General features: G+C 40.0%; 1 protein-coding gene across 4 annotated transcripts in view; it reads left to right on the forward strand.

The window, feature by feature from the left end:
* sytl5 (synaptotagmin-like 5) overlaps positions 1-21,601 on the forward strand; it is an 83,043-nt gene that overhangs the window by 30,186 nt on the left and 31,256 nt on the right. For all 4 annotated transcript variants that reach the window (XM_061971098.2, XM_061971100.2, XM_061971101.2 and 1 more), the window contains 2 exons: positions 20,946-21,193; positions 21,266-21,484. In XM_061971098.2, coding sequence (XP_061827082.1) covers positions 21,078-21,193; positions 21,266-21,484 — 335 coding nt within the window. In that variant the 5' untranslated portion in view covers positions 20,946-21,077. The remainder of the gene's footprint in view (positions 1-20,945; positions 21,194-21,265; positions 21,485-21,601) is intronic.

Here is a 21,601-nt window from a genome sequence, read left to right on the forward strand (position 1 = left end):
ATCAAGGGTGATGGGTCAAATGCAGAGAATAATCTCGCCACACCTAGTGTGTGTGTGACAATCATTGGTACTTTAACTTTACTTTAACTTTAACTTTTTACTTGGTTCAATGTTAGGCTTAGGTTTTAGCTGATTTTCCGTATTTTTCCTACAGACAGCATTTGGTGACCTCAAACAACAAGGCTATGGATTGATTCACACTGGTTTTCGCCTTTTGAAGGGTACTGGAAAAACTGAAAAATTGATATTGAAAGTCCTTAAAAAGTGTTTGAATTTGGCCATGGAAAAGGTGTACGAACCCTGTTTAATACTGTGGAGGGAGATGTGGCCAGCGGTGTCTGCAGGAGCAAAGGTCACCGCCTCTGTCCATGGTGCTGAGGACAGAGCACCATCAGACGGGGGCGTGGCAGTGCTGACAGCGAGACACAGCTGGCAGGTGATTAGATTTCACAGGTGGTACGTGTTAATCTAATCATCTGTTGTCTTTAACAGTAAGCGGCCGGGAGCAGGAGGAGAGAGAGGATACAGGCGTGGCTGAAAAGTCGCGTCCTGCTGGATAGAAAACTTTGTGAAAACATATGAGCATTAAAACCTTGTTAAAACCTGCGCACTGGGCTCCTGTGCCGTGTCTGACAGTGAGACTGCGAGGACGCAACTTCCACAATACATTGTAAGGTTTCCTTGTGAGGAACCCTGAAATATTTTGAACACTCAAATAAAAACAATTCTGGACTCCTTCACATAGCTTATAGGCGAGACATTTTTCAAGCTCGCTGATATAATTTTTTCCCCGGTGTTGCCAGAAGTAAGAGAACGGTGCCTTTTCTTCTTTACTATTATAATAATTCTCCTATTTGTGAATATATTTCCGCAAAGTTTGGGTACTTGGCAGAGATATGCCGTCTTCATTTCCATCCAAATCTTTCGCGTTGTTGTTTGATTGAATCACGCAATATGAAACTTTGTCTGCTCCTTCATTGAGCTCACAGTTCGAGTGCTGCGGACAGAGTCTTGCCAAGCCTCGCTGCAGTAGCGAAAACAAACAAAACGGAACTGATAGAATATGGCATTATATTTGTGTCTTAATTTTGAGGTCGGAAAGGCATATTTTGAGGACAGAAAAATATATTTTGCAAGTACATGTGTAACGGGTCTGTACTTGTGATGGGTTTGCAGACAGCCATTACACAATGGACTTCTTTACAGTAGGCTTTATTCTGAAAATGAAGTAAAAAAAATCACATAAACTCCTTCTCTGTGACTCCTTGTACTGCTCTGCTTCCTCAGCATTGCGAGTAGCAAAGTGAGGAGCAACAGAAGTTACAGGAAACTATGGAAGCCTGACGGTATGCAATGACAGGAAGGGGTAAAATAAAATAACAGTAAATCAACAAAATAAAGAACTCTTTGAGATAAAATTCACACAAACACAATACCTATAATAAAAACATTCAAAAATATTAATAAAGTGCATTCTTGCACTACCAGACAGAAAAAAGACAGAGACGCCTGGTAGGAAACTTAAAGGGGTCATCGCAGCAGGCAGAAGACATTGATATAACGTTGATTATACATACATGTCCTTTAAAACTGACTTTGAAACAAAGTTGCAAAATAGTTGTATTTTTAAACTGAGACAACGTTGATGTCCAACATTGGACCCACGTTGTTGGTTGGGAACTGGCCAAATTTCAATGGTCAAATCAACGTCACAACATGACATTGAATAAACGTTGTCAAAAAGTTAAAGTTAAAGTACCAATGATTGTCACACACACACTAGGTGTGGTGAAATGTGTCCTCTGCATTTGACCCATCCTCTGCATTTGACCCATCCCCTTGTTCACTCCGTGGGAGGAGAGGGGAGCAGTGAGCAGCAGCGGTGGCCGCGCTCGGGAATCATTTTGTTGATTTAAACCCCAATTCCAACCCTTGATGCTGAGTACCAAGCGGGGAGGTAATGGGTCCCATTTTTATAGTCTTTGGTATGACTCAGCCGGGGTTTGAACTCATGACCTACCGATCTCAGGGCGGTCACTCTAACCACAATGCCACTGAGCAGGTTGCATGTTGTTTCAACCTTTGTATTTGTGTTGTAGAATATTGGTTGGGAAATGACCAAAATTCAGTGGTCAAATCAACGTCAGAACCCAACATTGATTAAACGTCAAAAAGCATGTTTCAACGTTATGTTTTGAGTTGTTCAACGTCAGGACCTAATTCGAAAAGTTCCCAACGCAGTTTTAATGTATTGTGCCTGCTGGGATATTATGATTTTTTTTTTTTTACATTTAAAACACTTCCCTGTAGTCTACATAACATGTAATGGTGGTTCTTTGGGCAAAATGTTGCAAAGATTATGTTTTACAGATCATCTTCAATCTGCTTTCTGACCATCTCTTCAGGATGCGGAGTTTTGCGGCCAGTCTTATTTACGTGGCTCCACTGTGACGGCGACTTCTCCCCGTCACCCATGTATTTTTTAGCGCTTCCATATTGAGTCTACTGACAATACGCTCCTTTTTATTAGAAAGGGCAACAGCGGAGGATGCATGTGCATGTACGAGCCAGGCTTCCCCACAACAAGAGGATAGTGAAAAAAAGGAGCGTATTGACTACAGTGCAGACTACAAAGGCAGACTCTTGCAAAGCACTTTGGGTAAATTTCTACTATGTATGGACATACCCGCTGACGTCACACTTGGGGAAACATGTCACAAATGGGTAAAATCCAAACGGCTCGTTTAAATTTTTTTGGGACTTCTGCTGATCCCAAATATACAAAAACAGGTACCAATTTGTAGGAAAAATCAGGCCCCTTTAATGTTTGGTGTTTAAAACCTTCTTGCCTGTTGCTAGGTAAAATTTGTGGGCCTCAATCATTTTATGTCAAAGTTTCCATGGCAACATAGGGCAGAGGGTTGCTCCACACAACAGAGAAAAGAAAACAGGAGCCGGGAGGAACACCCTAATAAGAATTCTCTTTAAGTAACATGCTTGTTTCTACGCAGAATTTGCGGCGCCCAACCAATGCTTCCAAGCCTAATTAAAAAATGCTAGTCATGCTTTTAGGGACGCTGTTCAGGTCACATGGTTGTTGACGGGCAGGATTTGTTTTTATCATTTACCCTCACTCACTCAGCTGTTTCCATGGCAACATAGGGCAAAGGGCTGCTGCTGCCCGACACGCCTCAGAGAAAGGACAGGGAAAGTTGGCAGGGACACTTTTTGAGTATTCTGTTTGGCATTCAAAACATGACTTTTCAATTTGGCCTGTGTGAGTGACAGGAAGAAAAGTGATTTGCTTGGAGAGAAGGGGTTTGGCGCCACCTGTTGGTTATACATTTTTCAAAGAAAGAAATACTGCCTTACATTTGGGTCAATAGGTAGTTTTTTTTTCATCACAGTGCCATTTACTGGATGTAGTGGTGCACTGTCACACTTCTCTGCTGTCGTGTCCTATCAGTCTGTCTGCCCTCTTTCTATTGATGCCTCTGATTGACTATATTCTTTTATGACAGCTGTTCATGCTGAGAGCTTTGCCAAGTCCTGTCACTTTAGAGAGCTAATAGTGTTTTATGTCCCCCTCCGCTTTGATTATAACTACACGTGTCATGTGTGATAGTTCTGCCCTCCGTGGAGCTGCAGGGAGGTCACTGAACACGCCCGATGCCTCGCCTGCAGCCTTTTAAAGTCCACTCTGCTTTACGAGCTTACTTTTTCATATCTTCTAATGCAGTGATCCGGCAAGCGAGCAGATTTATTTAAAAAAAATGTGCACAATAAACAGAGCTTATAAATTCTACCACTCTTATTTTTTTGTGATAGAGTGGTTGGAGCACATACATGTACCTGTTGGTCACAAAAAACATTTATAAGGTTTGGTTCTTTTATGAATTTATTATGGGTCTACTGAAAATGTGACCAAATCTGTTGGGTCAAAAGTATACATACAGCAATGTTAATATTTGGTTACATGTGCCTTGGCAAGTTTCAATGAAATAAGGTGCTTTTGGTAAGGCAAGGCAACTTTATTTATATAGCACGTTTACAACAATTTTAATATTGGACCAAAGTGCTTTATAGCAGGGGTGTCAAACTCAAATACAGAGTGGGACAAAATTTAAAACTGAACAAAGCTGCGGGCCAAGGTTGAACAAATTAACCTTTTTAATAGGGACCCAAAAAAGTTTTGTATTGAATATTGAACAAGCAAGGCTTATATAACTTTATAGTGACATGCAAAATCGAGTTTCATATAATAATAATAATAATAATTAAAAAATATCAATGGCATATCAAATACAATTTAAATAAAAATTGAATACCTCTTTTCTATTTGCAGCCTTCTGAGGTAAATATCAACATTAACTTTTTCCACGGGCGAATAAATTTGAAAATAAATAAATAAATGATAAATGGGTTGTACTTGTATAGCGCTTTTCTACCTTCAAGGTACTCAAAGCGCTTTGACACTACTTCCACATTTACCCATTCACACACACATTCACACTGATAAAATAACAATAAATAAACCAACCATTCAGGACTTTAAACTGCTCAGTTTTCAACACACTGATCTAATCTGATGTGCCCAAGCCAGATACCTGCCATCTTTTCTTGGATGCTAGTTCATTAATGTCGGGGCTCAGGCTTTGAGCTGAGGCAATCTTCATTATCAAACGAAGGGGTTCATCAGTCATTATATCTCGTAGTCCACCCGGACCACAATCTTGGTGGCGTACCTTAAGGCACTGCATTTAGCGTCCTCTACGAGCTGTGTTCACGTCCGCTTTTCATCCATTCTAACAACGTGCCGGCCCAGTCACAAGATATGTGCGGCTTCTGTACGCACACACACGTGAATGCAACGCATACTTGATCAACAGTGGTACAGGTTACACTGAGGGTGGCCGTATAAACAACTTTAACACTGTTAGAAATATACGCCACCTTGTAGCGTCCCAGCAGAGTTAGTGCTGCAAAGGATTCTGGGTATTTGTTCTGTTGTGTTTATGTTGTGTTACGGTGCGGATGTTCTCCCGAAATGTGTTTGTCATTCTTGTTTGGTGTGGATTCACAGTGTGGCGCATATTTGTAACAGTGTTAAACTTGTTTATACGGCCACCCTCAGTGTAACCTGTACCGCTGTTGATCAAGTATGTGTTGCATTCACTTCTGTGTGCGTGCAGAAGCCGCACATGTTATGTGACTGGGCCAGCACTCGTTGGATTGGATGAAAAGTGGATGTGACGATTTTCGGGAGGGGCAATGAAATATGGGATTCTCCCGGGAGGGTTGGCAAGTATGAGAATTAGCGGTGAATGCGGTGTTATTGCGGCACCGTCGCTGTATATAATCGGCGGGCCAGCTCTAGTGTTAATTTGATATCGCCTCAAGGGCCAACTGAAATTACACGGCGGGCCAAATTTGGCCCGCGGGCCAGAGTTTGACACCCATGCTTTATAGGTTAAAAAGCTGTCATGATCCGTGGTCCGGATCATGTTTTGTGTTGTCTGTTTGTTTTGGACTCCTTTAGTTCCTGTTTGTGCACCTCCTGAGTTTAGTCACCATGTTTACTTATGATTTTCACCTGCCTTTTACGCTCACCTGTTGCTCATCAGAGACTCTACAGTATTTAAGCCTGCCTTTTCCGGTCACTCGTCGTGGCTTCATTGTTTGCATTCGCAACAGTTACGTGGGTATTCTGGTTTCCGAGTTCTATGATTTTCTGTGCTAAGTAAGTTACCTTAGCTTCCCGTGCGATCGGCACGCATCCCTTTTGTTTTGTTTTTGTCTGTTTGTATCCAGTTATGATTTATGAGGAATAAATCATCTCCTACCTGCACGCTTTCGTCCGGAGTTGTCCGTTTTGCATTTCCGGGAGAACGACCCCGCAGCTAGCTGCAACCCCAACCGTAACAAAAGCATAGAGCAAAAAAACTAAACAAAGAACATAAACAAGCATAAGCTAAACAAGATGTGCAAAAGAAATACGGTGAAAGGGTTCGGATAAAAAGTAAAATTGCAAGATAAAAATAATGAAATAAAAAAATTGCGATAAATAAAAAAAAAAAAAAACGAAAGCGAAGGGGGGACCGGGGGTGACTAGAAATGGTGGCCTAGTGGGAAGGCTCAGCTCAGGTTAAAGGCCAGCGAGAAGAGATAGGTCTTAAGAAAGGTTTTGAAGACCCCCAGGCTCTGGGCTGACCTAATGTGGAGGGGAAGGCTGTTCACATGCTATCCAAAAGCTTCTGGCAAGCTTCTGGTTGAATTGTTGACCACTCCTCTTGACAAAATTGGTGCAGTTCAGCTAAATTTGTTGGTTTTCTGACATGGACTTGTTTCCTCAGCATTATCCTCAAGACTTTGAGGAGTCCATTCTAAAACCTTAATTATATGCTGATTTAGCCATTCCTTTACCACTTTTGACATGTGTTTGTGGTCATTGTCCTGTTGGAACACCCAACTGCGCCCAAGACCAATCCTCCTTTTTCATTGTCCCATTTACTCTCTGTAAAGCACCAGTTCCATTGGCAGCAAAACAGGCCCAGAGCATGATAATACCACCACCATGCTTGACCGTAGGAATGGTGTTCCTGGGATTAAAAGCCTCACCTTTTCAAAAATGTAGCTGTTTGGCCACAATACCCAGCAATATGTTTGGAGGAGTAAGGTCAGGCCTTTAATCCTTGAACACGATACCTACCGTCAAGCATGGTGGTGGTAGTATTATGCTCTGGGCCTGTTTTGCTGCCAATGGAACTGGTGCATTACAGAGAGTAAATGGGACAATGAAAAACAAATCATCAGCCCGGAGGTTGGGTCTTGGGCGCAGTTGGGTGTTCCAACAGTACAATGACCCAAAACACATGTCAAAAGTGGTAAAGGAATGGCCTTCCCAAAGTCCTGATTTAAATGTGTGGACAATGCTGAAGAAACAAGCCCATGTCAGAAAACCAACAAATTTAGCTGAACTGCACCAATTTTGTCAAGAGGAGTGGTCAAAAATTCTACCAAAAGCGCCTTATTGCAGTGAAACTTGCCAAGGGACATGTAACCAAATATTAACATTGCTGTATGAATACTTTTGACCCAGCAGATTTGCTCACATTTTCAGTAGACTCATAATAAATTCATAAAAGAACCAAACTTCATGAAAGTTTTTTGTGACCAACAAGTATGTGCTCCAATAACTCTATCACAAAGAAGTAAGAGTTGTAGAAATTATTGGAAACTCAAGACAGCCATGACATTATGTCATTAACAAGTGTATGTAAACATTTGACCATGACTGTATGTGTTTTTTCTCTGTGGAAAAATATAATTTAAATGTTGTGTTGACATGAAAATAGTTGTAAAAATTTTAATAACACAAAATAGAAATACAAATATAATGAAAAGTTCAACCAAGAAAATAAAAATGTACAGAAAGGACTTAAAAAATTTAAAAAAAAGAGTACCGAAGTAATTTTGATTTAATATAATATTTCAAACTGTAAATAAAGTCAAACAATTAGATTATAATTGTAATTTTGTTCTAAAACAAATAAAATAGTAATATGGAATGTTGAGTACAAAAAAGTTAAAGTATGTAACACGGCCCAAGTAAAATATATCTGTTATGAAAAACATCAAGCTTCAAAAACACCATGAAATGCTCTGAATTTTTTTACAACTATAATTATGTTGCAAATATTTGATTGTTATGTTAAAGGTCCTGGGTTCGATCCTGCGCTCGGGATCTTTCTGTGTGGAGTTTGCATGTTCTCCCCGTGACTGCGTGGGTTCCCTCCGGGTACTCCGGCTTCCTCCCACTTCCAAAGACATGCACCTGGGGATAGGTTGATTGGCAACACTAAATTGGCCCTAGTGTGTGAATGTGAGTGTGAATGTTGTCCGTCTATCTGTGTTGGCCCTGCGATGAGGTGGCGACTTGTCCAGTGTGTACTCCGCCTTCCGCCCGATTGTAGCTGAGATAGGCTCCAGCACCCCCCGCGACCTCAAAAGGGATAAGCGGTAGAAAATGGATGGATGGATGTTAAAGAATTGTGAGGAGCAAACATCGCCATGACGTCTCAAAGCTTTGTTTGTAATTAAATCTTTCTATGCACGCCTGCAAGCCAAGTGTGTCCCTGGAGATAAACGTGGCTGCCTACCAAGTGTCGCGGAGACTTGATTTACCGTGTCGGCTGTACGAGCAGCTGGGAAGTGTGCTGCTATTGACCTTATGTGGATGAATTTTTAATGCTTCCTGCACTTCAACGTCCTGGTCTTGTTTGTCTGGGAGTTGCCGTGACCTGCTGGTTTTTGGCCTCATGGTACTTGGTCAATGTTTGCCTGTGTCTGGGTGGCATTAATGATCATTAATGATTCAGGGGGATGTTGTTGTGTTGTGTGACCTGCCTCAGCAGGGGCATTTAAGACGTATACATTGATGCGCAACAGCTACGATAAGTGTACGTTTTTGTCTCATGACCTGGTTTAACGCCTTCATAGCGTCAATCAAATGACGTTAAATGCAAGCGCTGCGTAACTGCTATGGTTGGTTAGTGTTGGGGGTTCGGATTAGCGATTAATTTGTAAGGTTGAGAGGTTTTTTGTTTGTGGTTAACCGTAGTTTCAGTTTTAGAGGGTAGATTTAGGGTTCGGATGATTGATCATGGTAGGATTAGGGAGTAGGGTTAGAGTTGTGTGTTTTTTGGAAGGGTTAGAGTTAGGAAGAGGTTAACAGGTTTAGGAGGCTTGCTAAAATGTGATGTTTATGGGGTAGGGTTCAGGTTATGTTTAGGGGTTAGGAAAGAGTTAGTGTTAAAAGGGAACTGCAGTTTCTTGGGGAATGTTGCCTATTGTTCACATTCATTATAAAAGCCGTGACGATGGATGGATTTTTTTTAATGCATTCTAAATGTTAAATACATTTGATCAAAAGTTCACTTACAATGAAGCCTATGGGAGCCGTTCAATTCTGCCTATAGAGCCCCTAAAACACATCCAAACCCGTCCTTTGATGTTTTATATACATAATGTAATATACGTATAATGTAGTAGCGGGCACATTTATAACATTTAATATTTACGTATTTTGATCATTTTAAGCATTTTATTTCAAAAACGCATCATGACGTTTGCTTTTTTTTCTTCTTCATCACTGATTTCAGCTCACTGCAGACTTTATGAGAGCCAACAAACGTAATAAAACATCACTTACTGTATAATGTCTGCTGTCATTAGGATGTTCATATATTCCCATCTCGATGAAAAATGTCTCATAATCCTCACGAAGAATCGTGGTGGTGGTGGGGACCGGGAGGCACGTGCTTTTTGTCGTTCCCGCCAGTTCCAGATCCTAAATGGCTATCAAAATGTCCCATCTTGTCGGATTAAATCTTTAGCCATCTACTTTTCAGGTGAGAGGCATGATTTATGATCGAGAATACATTTACAGGGAGCGAGGAAGCAGCAGAACACTCGACGACTTAAACATCGGCACACAGGAAGTGATCACGGTGCCGCTATAAATAGTTTGTCTGCGTTATCGCTTATAATAACATTATCACTAATACTTGGGTAATATTCAAGTCACAAAATGTAAATTGAGTATTGTTGGCCGTTTTTGGATGTTTTTTTATTGGGTTTTATGGGCAGAAAAGACCTCCCATTGGCTCAGCTGTAAGCAGACTTTTATTTATGTTTATTTAATATTTAGAATGCATTTTAAAAAATCCATCCATCATGTCTTTCATAATGATTGTGGATGATAGACAAATTAAAAAAAAAAAAAGGTGCGGTTTCCCTTTAAGATTAGGGTACTGTTAAAGGGTGGGCTATGTTTGGCGGGTGAGAGGTTGTAATCAGGGGTTAAAGTTAGGGGTTTTGAGTTTACTTGGTTAAGGTATGTTTAGAATTCAAAGACTACACTTTAGAGCAGGGTTTTTATGACTTGTTTTCATTGAGAACCACATCGTAGCTATGGCTGCGTTCAGAGGGCCGCTGTAGATTTTACTGTAAAAACCTGGCAGCTCAGTCACCAGAATTTTACTGTGAAATATGCGGTGGTTTGTACAGTCTGTTAACTGTAAATGGAAAAACGGTACCGCTGTTTTTTACGGTTCTGGGGACTAAGCTGACAGTTTGTTTTACCATAAATTCTATGGTTGTTGTTGTTGTGGTGTTTTACTGTAAATTGGGGAAAAAAACTACTAACATTTTTTACAGTGTAAAATTCTGGCGAATGAGCTGCCAGTTTACCATTATTATTACCGTTACTATTGTCATTTTTACAGTGTGCAATTTTAAGTATAACTTGTTTTCGAAATCATAATTCAAACAGATATCTAAGTATTTATTTTTATTTAAACAAAAAATGTTTGTTATGTATGATAATACAATATTACATTTTATTTCCAAGCTTTCAAGGGCCATATAAAATGATGTGACGGGCAAGATCTGACCCCAGGCCTTGAGTTTGACACATGTGCTTTAGAGCAGGGGGTTCTTAAACTTTTTTGACCTAAGGGCCTAACTTTTCCAATACAGAGGAGCTCAGAGCCCACTGAAATATTAACACGGAATTAGTAATCTTACTCTTGAATATAATCGTATTCAATATTTATACTTAGCTTACTTACAGTTTACAACCTTGCAAATGATATCAAACCGTGTGTTAATCCCAAAGATTATAATTAAGGTTTGGATCAGGCTGATTACAAATAATAAATACGATTCAAATATACTGCAAAAGAAGGGACTCATTAAAACTGATGAAAAATGAATGTACATACAATTACGCAGTGGTAAAATAAATAAATTCTAACTAGATCAATAATACATGTTAATAATATCCCATCCATCCATTTTCTACCGCTTATTCCCTTTTGGGGTCGCGGGGAGCGCTGGAGCCTATCTCAGCTACAATCGGGCGGAAGGCGGAGTACACCCTGGACAAGTCGCCACCTCATCGCAGGGCCAACACAGATAGACAGACAACATTCACACTCACATCCACACACTAGGGCCAATTTAGTGTTGCCAGTCAACTTATCCCCAGGTGCATGTCTTTGGAAGTGGGAGGAAGCCGGAGTACCCGGAGGGAACCCACGCAGTCACGGGGAGGACATGCAAACTCCACACAGAAAGATCCCGAGTCCGGGATTGAACCCAAGACTACTCAGGACCTTCGTATTGTGAGGCAGATGCACTAACCCCTCTGCCACGGTGAAGCCCTGTTAATAATATATGTTTCTTAAATAAACTGTCAATTTAAGTGCAAATAAAAATACAATTTCACCACTTTAGTCATAATTTTTGCTCTTAAGAAATGTCACTCTGACTTTAGAGTAAAATTACTGCCCAAACTACACAAAAACACACAAAAGATTTTACTCACATTTTTAATCACGCCCAATTTTATTCAATTAAGAAAATGATTCACAAATACAAAAACAATTTTCTTCACGTTAAAACTTTTGGTAGTAATATACCAAGAAGCAGGATGGGGAGTAACATGGTGGCGAGAACAGAGGGAGAAACAAGCTCAACCTGAAAGTTAACTTGTAAGTTTCCCCTCTCTTCTGTTCGCCATTTTACTCCCCACCCTGCTTCTTCTTTGTTATTTTTGGTTTACGTTAGTTAATTACCCTGCTTTAGGGTTTAGTGTTTCGGTTAAGGGTTAGATTAGGGTTACAATTGTGTGTGTGTGTGTGTGTGTGTGTGTGTGTGTGTGTGTGTGTGTGTGTGTGTGTGTGTGTGTGTGTGTGTGTGTGTGTGTGTGTGTGTGTGTGTGTGTGTGTATGTGTGTGTGTGTGTGTGTGTGTGTGTGTGTGTTTATATATATATATATATATATATATATATAAAATATATGTACAGTATCTATATATCTATATATATATATATATATATATATATAACATATGTATGTATGTTTATATATGTATATATGATGAGCACGAGGAAAGCAAGGAAAATAAATGGGGAGCCGGTTTTTGTGTGTGTGTATGAAGATGTACATATGTATGTAAATATATATGTATATACGTACGTGTATATATGTATATATGTAAATATATGTATATGCATGCAAGTATATGTATGTATGTATATATACTGTATAGCCTTTACATATGTGTACATATTATAATAATATAATGAATATATTATTATTATAATTGGATATTAAGAGTATGTGAAAGTTTGACTCCTACCTTGTTTACTTCCGTGACGACCTCCTTAAAGTTTTGTAATCAATCAGAAATATCAGGTAGCTAAAATGCACCAAACATGGATAAGTGTGGAGAGTGTTTTGCTTTCCCCCCATCATACACTGTAGAGAATTTAAATGGGTGTAATTTTGAATGTTTTATGGCGTTAAGAGATTTTTTTTTTATAATGTCCACAAAGTGAGCAGGTTTTTTTGTGCCATGACTAGGGAAGGCTGTTTGGATATTGTCATATAAGTAAAAGTAAATGCTGTGCTGATTTAATTTCAATGTACAATTCATAGTCATTAACCTGATTTGCAATTACATTACAATTACAATTGCAATTGCTCACATTGTCCATATTGCCCAATATTATGGCAAATTTGTAACAATCAGACCGTAAGGTATATTTAAAATTTTGAACTCATGACGCCTCGCAGGCCAAATTGAATATGCCGGCGGGCTGCACTTGGCCCGCGGGCCGTAGTTTGGACAACCCGTCACGCTGAAAGGCTCATAACTTTTTGTGATTAGTGGAGGTTTACTCTAAGCGCTGAGGAATATTAGTTCATTGTCGTTTCCACTGGGCTGCTGCTGCTATTTGCACAGCTCTCCATCCTCCTAAGGCAAACACAACAGAGAACATCGAGCGTTTTAAGATCATCAAGCGTCCTAATGTCACGTCATTAACTGCAGCGGAGTGCGGACCTCCGCCAAGGCCAAACATTTAATAAATGATACGCCTTCTTTAGATACATATTGTATTTGGAGGAGTGTTGTCATTACAAACAAGCTTTAAAGATGGCGCCAGTTTGACCCTCACTGCTTCTTTCCAACATGACAAACACTAAGGGTTACAGTTTGCCAAAACCACATATAGTTCGGTACCTACCTCGGTTTTTAAGGTCACTATCCGATGCAACAAAATGGAAATGTCATAACAGTTTAGCTTTTGTGTGAACCAAACATAAACATACATGTATCGTTACACATTCAACATTCACCCCACATCTTTTCTTCCATCATCCGTGGGCCCTCTGCTTGTCCACCTGCGCTCATTAATTAACAAGGCCACCGCGGTGTTTGCGCGCAGGCAGACATGGCCGTCCTCCTGCGCAAAAGGACTTACAAAGCACTGTGACGTGACCTATTAAGCATTAAGTCGGCGACAAAGGAATCATTATTGATTGGCGGACGGCGGACAACCTTGAAAAACGTGTTTTTCTGAGCATGACTACAGAACATTTATTATCACTGCCAGACTTGAAATTGACCTGTTATTTGTGCTGAAAAGCCAAACTTTGTCTCTACGCCTCGTTGCTGCTGTTTACTCAACGGCAGAACAGCATGTGTGCGCAAACAGCAGGAATGCGTGTGTGTGTGTGTGTGTGTGTGTGTGTGTGTGTGTGTGTGTGTGTGTGTGTGTGTGTGTGTGTGTGTGTGTGTGTGTGTGTGTGTGTGTGTGTGTGTGTGTGTGTGTGTGTGTGTGTGTGTGTGTGTGTGTGTGTGTGCGTGCGTGTGTGTGTGTGTGCAGTCAGGACACCACACCTACTGCAGCACACAGACATAGTGATCACAACTGATAGGAAGAGAAGCTGTGAAAAAAAGAGTCAAGCAAGGGAACGCAAACAAATTAATAAAACAAAAATGTGTTCAATTGAACTTTTTTTAATCACCAAGAAGTAAATTGTGAGCCTGTTAACAGAATAATTCCGTCTAGTGACGATACACATTGTATCGAACCAAACATAAGATGACCTGGAAAATACCATACTTTCCAGGCTATAGTGCACCGGTATTTAAGCCGCACCCACCAAATTATAGAATAAATCAATATTTTTACATATATTAACAGCACCGGACCATAAGCCGCAAATATGTACCAGTTCAAAATATTTTGTAAATGTTTATTTACATGCCTTAATTGTTTCCAAACGGAGCCTGTCACAAGGCAGTAAAACGGCTGATCAAACAAAACAGAAGTCATCATCATGGACCCACTAGTTGCTGGAGGTAGCTCTCCAATCAGCTAAACAGACTCAATAGTTCCACGGTGACGTTTTGGTGAATTTGCAAAATTGAAATAATACAAAAAGAATGCTATTGTAAGGTAATACTATACTAACATAGACACCAATAAACGTTTTAGCATATTCGCTAAATACTAACGATGCTATCTTGATTACATAATGATAGCACGACTGTTATGATCCGTTGCCCGGATCATAGTTTGTTTACGTTTATTTAGGTTTTGATTCACTTGTGGTTTAAGTTCTGTTTCAGTACCCCTGTTTTGTGTTTCTTGGTTGTCTTGGGTGCTGATTGTTTTCACCTGCCTCTGATTAGTGTTCGGGACGCTCACCTGTTCCCGGGCACTAATCAGAGAGCTATTGAGTCCTGCCTGTCGCCTCAGTCTGGTGATTTTGTTTGCTGTCATGCAACACGTTACGTTTGTTCCTTGTGTTTCTTGCGCTAAGTTCCGCCTTAGCCTTCCCTGTATAGCTATTCAGTTAGCTTCTCGTGCCAGAGGCACGCTTGTTTTGTTTGTTTTCTTGTGTTTGTGTTGTTCCTTCATGATTTATGAGGAATAAATCATAATCTTACTTGCACGCCGTTTTCTGTCGTTCCGTCTGCACCTTGGAAGAACAATCCGCGCATCACCACGCGCCGTTCGTGTTACAACGACCAATTTATGAAAACATTCTTATAGACATCTCACATGGGACGGTTTAGTAAATATTAATTGTTTTAGTTATTTGTAAAACTTACAAACGTTGCATGGAGTGATGAATGAAGAATCCTTTCGAACAGAAACTCTATAGACGAATAGTAGACAAAATCGGATATACTTCTGGTTCAAGGCAGGAAACAGGAAGTACATTTTCAAACCGCAGCACCTGTAGTGAGCAAACTAGTTCAAAAGATGCCGCTATAGCGCAAACAATAACACCTTTTCAGTCTCTCTGTCGATGTTGCAAACCATTTGTTGAATAAAACATTATGGTTGTTAGCGAAGAAAAATCCATAAATTAGCCACACCATTTAATAAGCCGCAAGGTTCAAAGCATAGGAAAAAGTACATATATATATATATATATATATATATATATATATATATATATATATATATATATATATATATATATATATATATATATATATATATATATAGTCCGTAAAATACAGTAATACTCTTTTTTTTTTTTTTTTTATCATGTTGTCAATATCAGTGCTGTATTGATAACAGTTATCTTAGCATTAGTATTATAACTGCCCTTTTTTCCAGTTTGTCTCTCGGTTGATCTGTTCAGAACACTTGTCAATGCAAGTGACAGGAAGGAAAGCTCTGATTTGCCTCTTTAGCTTCTTTGTTCGTTGCTCCCTTCTAAACATGTTTTCTCATAATCTCGGAATGTCTGTGAGGCAGTGAATGTGTCCAGGCTGTGTCCTGACTGGTGATTGGATGAAAGCAAGGAAAAGGGATGGGGAGCCGGTGTGTGTGTGTGTGTGTGTGTGTGTGTGTGTGTGTGTGTGTGTGTGTGTGTGTGTGTGTGTGTGTGTGTGTGTGTGTGTGTGTGTGTGTGTGTGTGTGTGTGTGTGTGTGTGTGTGTGTGTTTGTTTGGAGGGAGGGAGGGAGGGACAGCTTTTTGAGTGCGTCATAAACACATCCCGGAAACGAATCTCAGAAACAAATATCAGAATAAAAGTGAGAGTTTAAATATGAATGGAAAGTTACCCGAGCCTTCACTCTCAACGTGTCATGTCTGTGTGATCATGTTTTGTTTTAGTCATGTTCGGTTTTGTTTTTGGACTCTTTGTGCACTTTTGCTTGTTTTGTCACCATAGCAACCCATTAGTTTTCACCTGTCATGTCACGCACCTGTTTCACGTTTTGAGTCACGCACCTGTTTTCACTGATCATGTCCCTGCTATTTAAGCCTGTCTGCCCGATTGTAGCTGAGATAGGCTCCAGCACCCCCCGCGACCCCAAAGGGAATAAGCGGTAGAAAATGGATGGATGGATGTTTCTGTTGTTCGTCCTGGTGACATTATCTTTTCATACCATGCTACTTCTGACACCCCTGCTACCTCTGTTTGTTTCATGCTACCATAGTTCCATGCCAGGTAAGTTTTTGTTTATTGTTCATAGTTTCTGCCTTTGTGCAAGTTTTGTTTTGTTAGTCAAGTTTGTTCTCCGCCATTGTGCGCACCTTTTGTTTGCTTCTTTTTTTGTAGATTGTTAGTGTTTGAATAAATATGTACTCACATTCACGCCTTGCCCGCGCCAACTTTCCTTTGCATTCCGGGAAAACAAACCCCAAAGTCCACGTATTGACACAACAACACTGGCTTAGTTGTGTGCTTAATAAGTGTTGATTAATAAGCTTTTTTTTTTTTTAAACCAAGCACACAGCATTTTGTGAAATATAGTCGTTTATTTCACTTTATTACTTCACATGCACACTGCGCGTCCCAGCAGGCCCAAGACATTGATACAACGTTGATTATACATGCATGTCCTTTAAAACTGACTTTGAAACAACGTTGCAAAATTGTTATATTTGTAAATTGTGACAGCATTGATGTCTCACGTTGGATCAACGTTGTTGGTTAGGAAATGATCAAGTTTCAACGGTCAAATCAACATCAAAACCTGACATTGAATAAACATTGTCAAAAAGCATGTTGTTTCAAAGTTGTATTTGTGTTGTGTAATATTGGTCGGGAAATGACCAAAATTCAACGATCAAATCAACGTCAGAACCCAACATTGATTAAACATTGTCAAAAAGCATGTTGTTTCAACGTTAGGTCTGAGTTGCTCAACGTCAAAACCTAATTCAACAAGTTCCTTAACATTGTTTCAATGTCTTGTGCCTGCTAGGTTATATTTGTTGTATTGTGTAGCAAGTAGGGATGTAATGATTGTCGTTATGACGGTTAATAAAACCGTTTCAAATTTTAATTTTCGGAAAATCGTGATTGATTACCTCACTCTGAAAACTAACAGCACGATGATACTGCTTAAGCAGCTTGCTAGCTGGCTTAAATGACAACACGAAAACAAGACACATTAGTGTCTTTCCCCAGTACTAACAAACCCCATTTTGCCCTTATCATTAAAAAACATATTTACACCCTCACAAATGATATGTCCCTGAATAAGCCAGAACAATGTGTAATATTTCTTCTACCAAGGATAGTATATTGTGTGTAATTTTTTTTTTTTTTTATGAAATAAAACTTTTTTTGAGCACGTTCAACAATACCGTGATAATAATAACCTGGATCATTTTGGTCACATTAACCTTGATATGTAATTTTCATATCGTTACACCCCTAGTTTTAAGTAGTTCTCTAGTAAAGGTTGGCAACCCTAACCCTGAATATTAGACAACTTGTCTTTTTTAAGCATACATATATTCAGGTCAATACTGTAGATTAGGATTTTTGAGATGCTGGCATAATGGAAAAATTTTAAAATAAAAATGGAAAAAAATTTGAGCTGCCAAATGGTTAAATATTTAATCATGGTTAGCTGCATTTTATTAACTCATGATTAATTGGGATTCATTGGAAAATATAAAACTATTTTTATATATTTAATGAGTGTACATTTTGAATATGGACACCCAATATACAATGACTAGACAATTTGTTTGATTTGAGCAAATGTTTGTTTATTAAACATGTTTTTTAAGAGCTCAAACAAAATGGACACAAACACTCTTTTACAGAAACACACACATAGACGCAAGACATGTTCCCCCTGGTGTCTAATCTAGTCCTTAAGTGCTCTCTCTTTCTCCCATTCCTTCATTTTTAATGATGTTTTCCTCAGCTTTTGCAGACTTATTGCCACCAACTCTCACTCTGTCTCTTCACTTGTTTGTCTGTCGGAGTTGCACATGCATCATTTGCGTGCATTGTCTGCAGGGGGCACGACAAGTCGAGCGTGGGTGCAAAAACCAGGAAACATTGTGTAGAAAATCAAAACAAATCAAATCAAACTTTATATGGAGGCATGGAAAAGGAAAATACAAAAACTACTTGCAGCCGTGTGTCTTTATTGTGGGGACAGAAAAGCAAGCTTAAATAAGCAACCACATGGTAAAAAATAAGGCCAAAAAACGCAAGTGGTATAGTAAGCAAACTTGGCAACCCTGCTACTGCTAGCAGCTAGGAACTCTGGTGATAACTCAACTCACAGCGACAGTGGATGGAAATAACTTCAATCTTGTGGAGAGAGCGACCTGCCAGGGCTTCCAAGCTAAACTTGCCATTCAGTTTACCTTTTTTTTGTCCATGTCTGCTCTAAATTAATTCCTGTGACTCAACATCGGCTGGAACTCCACTGCTTTCCCACCGCTACAGTATGGACTGGTGGAACTCAAAACGCACATTTATCACGAAATTAAACAAAATTGTGCCGTTTAAGCACAATTTTTCGACTAAAGATTTTTGTAGTATAATCTGATTCGTTAGATTTTGCCAATTGTCGAAGGTCAGTGTCGTTTTTTAAGAGAAATTAACATTATGTAGTTGTGAATACTGACCGGTCACTAGGTGTCAGTAACGTGTCATGGATGTGCACTTGCACATACTGTATACATGACTATTTCCAATGAATGATACCCATAAAAGCAATACATCCATCCATCCATTTTCTACCGCTTATTCCCTTTGGGGTCGCGGGGGGCGCTGGAGCCTATCTCAGCTACAATCGGGCGGAAGGCGGGGTACACCCTGGACAAGTCGCCACCTCATCGCAGGGCCAACACAGATAGACAGACAACATTCACACTCACATCCACACACTAGGATCTTACAATAAAGAGGTCATATTATGATTTTTAAAAGTTATTAAAAAGTTTTTAAAAGTTAAAACCTTGTGGTCTACATAATATGTAATGGTGGTTCTTTGGTCAAAATTTTGCATAGATTATGTTTTACGGACCGTTTTCTTCTCTTTGGGATGGTCCGTTTTATGGGCAGTCCTATTTACGTGGCTCCACTTCGACAGCGTCTTCTCCCGCCATCTTTGTTGTGGGTTTTAGCACTTCCTCAGTCAGTCTATTGACAGATTTAAGTTTGAACTAGGGCTGGGCGATATGGTCTTTTATTAATATCTCGATATTTTTAGGCCATGTCACGATACACGATATATATCTCGATATTTTGCCTTAGCCTTGAATGAACACTTGATGCATATAATCACAGAAGATGATGATTCTTTGTGTCTACATTAAAACATTCTTGTTCATACTGCATTAATATATGCTCATTTTAAACTTTCATGCAGAGAGGGAAATCACAACTAAGTCAATTTACCAAAACTGTATTTATTAAACAGTTATTAAGCAGTGGCACAAACTTTCATGTCATTTCCAAAACAGAAAGTGTGAGATTGTCAGATACATTTTAAAACAAGCTATTAGTGAACTTTTGTGAATGATGTCACCAAGATGACATATCAAAACAATACTAAATTAAAGTGTACTTTTTGGTGTGCCGTGGAAGAATATGTAATTTCACCTATTTGGGTTAAAAATATTTTTTGCAAAACCAGTATTAATAATCTGCAAATGTGCCGTTGTTGAGTGTCGGTGCTGTCTAGAGCCCGGCAGAGTAACCATGTTATATGCTTACATATCAGTAGGTGGCAGCAAGTAGCTAATTGCTTTGTAGATGTCGAACATGGTTTGTCGTGATCACAATATGCAGATGACAGTGTGCAGGTAAAAAGGTATCTAATGCTTAAACCAAAAAAAAAAAAAAAAGGCAAGTGCCGCTAAGAAAAGGCATTGAAGCTTAGGGAAGGCTATGCAAAACAAAACTAAAACTGAACTGGTTGCAAAGTAAACAAAAACAGAGTGCTGGACGACAGCAAAAACTTACAGTGGAGTAGACGGCGTCCATGACATGACAATCAACAATGTCCACACAAAGAAGGATAGCGACAACTTAAATAGCCTTGATTGCTAAAACAAAGCAGGTGCGGGGAATAGCGCTCAAGGAAGACATGAAACTGCTACAGGAACATACCAACAAAACAGGAAACGCCACCAAAATAGGAGTGCGAGACAAGAACTAAAACACTACTACACACAGGAAGACACCTAAAAAATCTCAAAATAAGTCACGCCGTGATGTGACAGGTCGTGACAGTACACCGACTTTGAGACAAGAGCTATAGTGATGCATGGTTGGTTATGGTTTCAATTCATATCCAACAATTGCGAGAACAATTTTTTATTGTCAATATCGGCTACTGAGTTTCATTTTTATAATGCTTTCTGCTGGTGGTGTGCCTCCGCAATTTTTCAATGAAAAAAAGGTTGAGAAACAACTGCTATTAAGTATTATGACAGTCATAAAGTGTAATTTCCTATCATACATTCCCACCATTGTGTCTTAAAGGAGAAATATTCCCATTTATCACAGTGCAGCTGCAGCTTCTCCGCCCCAAATGCTGCACTCATTCATAAAGGAGCTAAGCAGCTTCCTAATGTGTGTGAAGGAAGCAAGCTGTCGGTGTAAGGGGCGGAAATGAAGCAAGAATGACGGATTGGAGTGAATTAAATAGCAGGTTTTCTCAAGGGACAAGCAGAGAAAATCCAGTTTGTTGAATGTTTTGAAGATACTACACAATGAAGTTTCATTCTTCATCTTACCAAAACCATTTTAATGCTGTAGCCACTGAAGTTGTTGCAATTGGTTCAACCACCTTGACTTCTCCAGGATCCTCTGCGGAAGCCTGGACAACAATGTGAATTTGGAACCGTGGTGGTGGAAATGAAGGAAGCGGGCCACCAACTCCACGCTCTGCTCAACTGATTCTGCCGCCTTTGCCGAGTGGAACCCGAATGAGTGATGGAAGTCCCGGATGACATGAACCTCTCCTTCCTGCTGGAGCACGAGCGAGACACCATCCTGAAGGTGCTGCAGAAAGACGAGAAGCTGAGGAAGCGAGAGGAGAAGAGAATACGGTGAGCAGCGCTTTGTAGGCTTCGTCTCCCCTTTTGTCTCGCCTAGTCTCCTCATGTTTGGCGTCCCCACAGGAAGCTGAAGAACGAGCTGCTGGAGATCAAGCGCAAAGGTTCTCGTAGCGCGCCGCGAGAGTCCGGGGAGCGTCAGTGCGGCCGCTGCCTCAAGACGCTGGGCCTGATCTTCGACCGCGGCGAGCTGTGCGACGAGTGCGGGCTGCGGGTGTGCAGCGAGTGCCGCGTGTCCGCCACCAAGCGGCGCGAATGGAGGTGCAACGTGTGTGCTAAGATCTCGTAAGTGTGATGCCTGCAGCACTCAAACTAGTACACAACTACTGCATGTGTGTGTGTTGTTGGTCTCAAGTGCTTCAGTATGAACTAGTGTTGTCATGATACCAATATTTTGGTACC

The sequence above is a fragment of the Nerophis lumbriciformis genome, linkage group LG13, assembly GCF_033978685.3.
Source record: "Nerophis lumbriciformis linkage group LG13, RoL_Nlum_v2.1, whole genome shotgun sequence".
In the NCBI taxonomy this organism is placed as follows: domain Eukaryota; kingdom Metazoa; phylum Chordata; class Actinopteri; order Syngnathiformes; family Syngnathidae; genus Nerophis; species Nerophis lumbriciformis.